Here is a 4,045-nt window from a genome sequence, read left to right as displayed (position 1 = left end):
CGCTTTTATTTTGACTTATTTCAGCCCGGACGGCTTTCTCACATCCCGTGCCTGCCCGGTATCTAGTTCCACTTAACTGCTATTACATTGGCTATAAAGTTGGCTTCATTCCGAGCAGCTTCCGTACCCTGTACTCTAGGATCTGTGCGGTAGAGCAGTGTGTCTCTTCTTGAGCAGTGACGTGTTAGTGCACATTACTATAATGTAACAAAGTCAGGGGTGTGAGGGAGGGTGCGTGCTAGCTCTGCATGTAATTTGCCTGACTATAGCACCATGGGCGTCTCTGTGCGCCGAATAAAACAGCGATCTCTCCAGCACCGCGGGGCCATCCAGTCCAGTTTAACAGTACAACCAGATTGCAACAGCACTAGATTAGTGCCCTTCAATATCTGGTGCTTTGCAGCAGCTTTAAAATCATCTTTTTCTCGTTGTTCAAGTGGGTTAAATTCTGATATTTTTATGTTTCCCTCTTCTTCAGTGATTTATTTTGCTCGAGAAAAAGTGTCACTCATGGTCATTGACATGTCACTCATAATTATGAAAATGTTACCCATGGATATCTGAAATTGCCAGTGCTTGTTTTATTTTCAATCCACGATGCGCCCTCAGACATGAACGACAGATATAGACACTGAAGACGGACTATAGACTCCAATGAAGAGCCGATAGACACAGACGACGGACACTAGACCCTATGAAGATCCAGTAGACACTGAAGACGGACTCTCCTCACGTCAGGGTGCCGCGTAGTCCTGCGGCTGTTTCTATTTCGGTGGGAGCTCGGTACCGGCGCCGCCGGGGTCACGAGCCGCCGGTGCAGCCGCTGCTCGGACATGGAGTTCCCTCCGGGTCCCGCTCGGAGGTCAGGGAGAGTCCCGGGAGGCCCTGCGCGGGGGCCGCAGCAGCCGTGGGGGCACTATAACCCCCCGCTGGGCCTGCTCACCCCCCAGGCGGGGGCCTCGTACGGCGGAGGGCCGAGGCTCGGCCTGCAGCAGCCCGGAGGACCCGGCAGCAGAGCCCCGGGGCTGGACATGCTCCTCCCCGGGGGCCCTTACTCCGGAGGACCCGGCCTGCAGCCTCCCGGGGGCCCGAGCAGCAGTGAGCCTGGCTGGTGGCCTCAGCAGGCCCTGGGACCCGGGCCCCGAGCCCCAGAGACCAACCATCATGGTGGACTCTACAGTGGACACGCGGGGATGGGGCCCCAGCTGGGGGTACCGGGGCCTGGCCTGGGCCCTCAGCATCCTGGAGGACCCTACAGACAGGGTATGGGCATGCAGACGGGTGCCCCCCTGAGCCCTCAGCATCCAGGAGGACCCTACAGCCAGGGCATGGGCATGGGTGCCCCTTACAACACCGAGCTGGAGCTCAGCTCTCCGCGTGTCAGTGGGTCAGGGCTAGGTCTACCGCAGCCAGGGGGCCTTAATAACATAGACCCGGGAGTGGGTTTGCAGATGCCTGTGGTACACCAGGGCAGGATGTATATCTCATCTCAAAACAGGAACCAGGGATACAAGTCTGGAGGAACGGGGCAGGGTTGGGAATGCCCTCCCATGAGTGGCCATAGCAGAAACCAATCTCCAGCAGGCACCAGTCGAAGCAGAGAGTGCGCTTCCACAGGGATGAGCCGCAGCCGAGACCGCTCTCCCGCAGGGATGAGCCCCAGCCGAGATCCCTCTCCCGCAGGGATGAGCCCCAGCCGAGACCCCTCTCCCGCAGGGATTAGCCCCAGCCGAGACCCCTCTCCCGCCGGGCTGAGTCTCAGGCGGGACCTCTCTCCCAAAGGGATGAGTCACAAGCAAGACTGCTCTTCCTCAGGGGAGAGTCACAGGCGAGACAGCGCTGCCGCAGGATTGATCCCACACCACTCTCCCACAGAAATGAGCAGAGGCCGCTCTCCCACAGGGACGAACTGCAGGAGCGACACAACAGATACATCTCAGGTGTTGATACCCTTGACAGCCAATAAACGGGAAAAAAAAAAGAAAAGAAAAAGTAAAACAAAATTACTTGAAACAGAACAACCAAATCAGAGTCAAAGGCGCTTGCTTTCTCTAAAAGTTGAACCTTTCCCTCCACACTGTTCAGTAAAGATCATTCAACAAGCCCTTCAGGACTTGTTTGGAGAGTTTGGAAAGATTACTTCAATTCGGGTCAACGTAACGGATAAGCAACGTAGTGCCATGGTGTTTTACAAGTTTGCAAAGGATCGTGACAGTGCTTTATCAGGAACCCAAGGGATAAGTCTCTTTAACAAGAAAATGTATGTCACTGTGTGGCCATACAAAAAAATTAAATCGTTCACAGCTGACGTACATAGTGGATTTTTTGCAGAGGAGGGATCAGGGACACTGTATATTAGTAATTTGAGTAAGAGTGTTTCTCAGAATGACCTCTTGCGTTGCTTCAATAGTTTTGGGGAGATATTTTATACTGAGGTTCAAAAATTGCCCGGGCTTTACAACTATGGTGTTGTGCAGTTTACAGACGAAGCCAGTGTTAATAAGGCCATTCATGAATTGAATGGACACTTCCTTTCCCGGAGTAAGCTCAAGGAAAAGTTTGGGGATAGTTTTTCTTCAAATTGCATTTTTGTCTATGGTCTTAGTAAGACCGATTTCACACCTGCATCTTTAGTTCACCATTTTTGTCAGTTTGGAACTTTGAAAAAAGTATTGTTTGATTCCTCAAGTGGCAGAGCCCTGGTTTTCTTTGAAGACCTATCTAATGCAGAAAAAGCCATACATGAAATCAGAGAGAAGTCTGCTGGTAATTTGCTTATGGGGGATTACGCAAATCATGAATTTTTAGCAAGATTTTGTCGTTCTATGGAAATGCATGTGCCAAATAGACAGGGCTTCGTCTCGAGATTTGGAAAACAGAGTAAATATGGAACTAAATATTTAGCAAAAGAGAATGAGACCCAGATATTAGTAGACAATAGTGAGGAGCAGCAGAAAGACCTTTTGACCGGTATTGGTGAGGAGGAGGAAGAGGCAGACATGTTAGCAGAAGCTAGTGAGGAGGAGGAGGAAGAGGCAGACATGTTAGCAGAAGCTAGTGAGGAGGAGGAGGCAGGCATGTTAGCAGAAGTCAGTGAGCAGATGGAAGTTTTAGATGAGGTTGGTGAAGTGCAGGAGGCGGTGTCCCCATTGTTGGATTGGAGTGAGAAGATAGAGGCTTCATCAGACTCTGGTGAGGAGGCAGCAGAGCCGTTACCTGAAGAGAATGTGATAAGTATGCCCACATTTGCAGAAGTGGTTAGGAAGAACCCACCCAGTGAAAGAAATAGTACATTCTCGATTCCAGTGATCGTGCACAGAAAGACATCCAAGTAAGGAAGTACAATTAACAAATGACCCTAGAATTAGTATTGGTTGGTTTTGGGGGGGTCCCTTTTTTTTTTTTGGTTTCATCTACTTCATATTAGTTACTAGAAATGATTTGTGAGAAGTGAAATTCTGGTTTTTTTTTTGCATAAATTAAAGAATTTTAACATTATTAGTGTTTGAAGTAAGTTCTTAAGGCATTTTTTTGCAAATTATTTCTTTGTTTCAATGAACTAAGTTTGTTGCGAGCACATATATCTACTAAATTCCAATCCAGCATGGGCTATTTAGCAGACCCCCCAGGATATAGCGGCATGGATTGGCAAATTTAGCGGCACAAAAATGAAAATTTAGCGGCACAAAAATGGAAATTTAGCGGCATTTAGCGGCATTTTATTTTGGGTTTTTTGCAACACCAAACACAGATATCTTACTGTTTGAGTTATTTGACAACATGGAGCTATGTACATTTTGTTTATTTACAATTCAACCCATTTGTTTTAGGTAAAAGGCATGTTAATCTTGGTCATGTACGTTCAGTTCTTCAGAGCACTCCAAGTCTAGACCAGTATTGTGTTGCTGGTTATAATGTAAAAACAATAATGCCCGGATCGATTGTTCTGAAAGGGACCGTCGTCTGGAAGAGAGAATAATTTTGTATATGCTGTTGCTCCTTTCAGCATCTGCAGAGCTTGTTACACAGTCTTTGTACACAGCTG

The 4,045-nt window shown here is 48.5% G+C and overlaps 1 protein-coding gene across 1 annotated transcript; it reads left to right on the top strand.

Annotated features, from left to right (window-relative positions):
- Positions 1-732: 732 nt before the first annotated feature.
- On the top strand, positions 733-3,507 carry LOC147678806 (uncharacterized). Its single transcript, XM_086946262.1, has one exon. It carries the CDS (start codon positions 834-836, stop codon positions 3,333-3,335), a length of 2,502 nt encoding a protein of 833 aa, XP_086802388.1. The 5' UTR covers positions 733-833; the 3' UTR covers positions 3,336-3,507.
- Positions 3,508-4,045: the final 538 nt, after the last annotated feature.

Source organism: Lissotriton vulgaris, chromosome 12, assembly GCF_964263255.1.
Source record: "Lissotriton vulgaris chromosome 12, aLisVul1.2, whole genome shotgun sequence".
NCBI classification, from domain to species: Eukaryota; Metazoa; Chordata; class Amphibia; order Caudata; family Salamandridae; genus Lissotriton; species Lissotriton vulgaris.
Note: the sequence above shows the minus strand (reverse complement) of the source record. Positions and strands in the feature narration are given on the sequence as shown.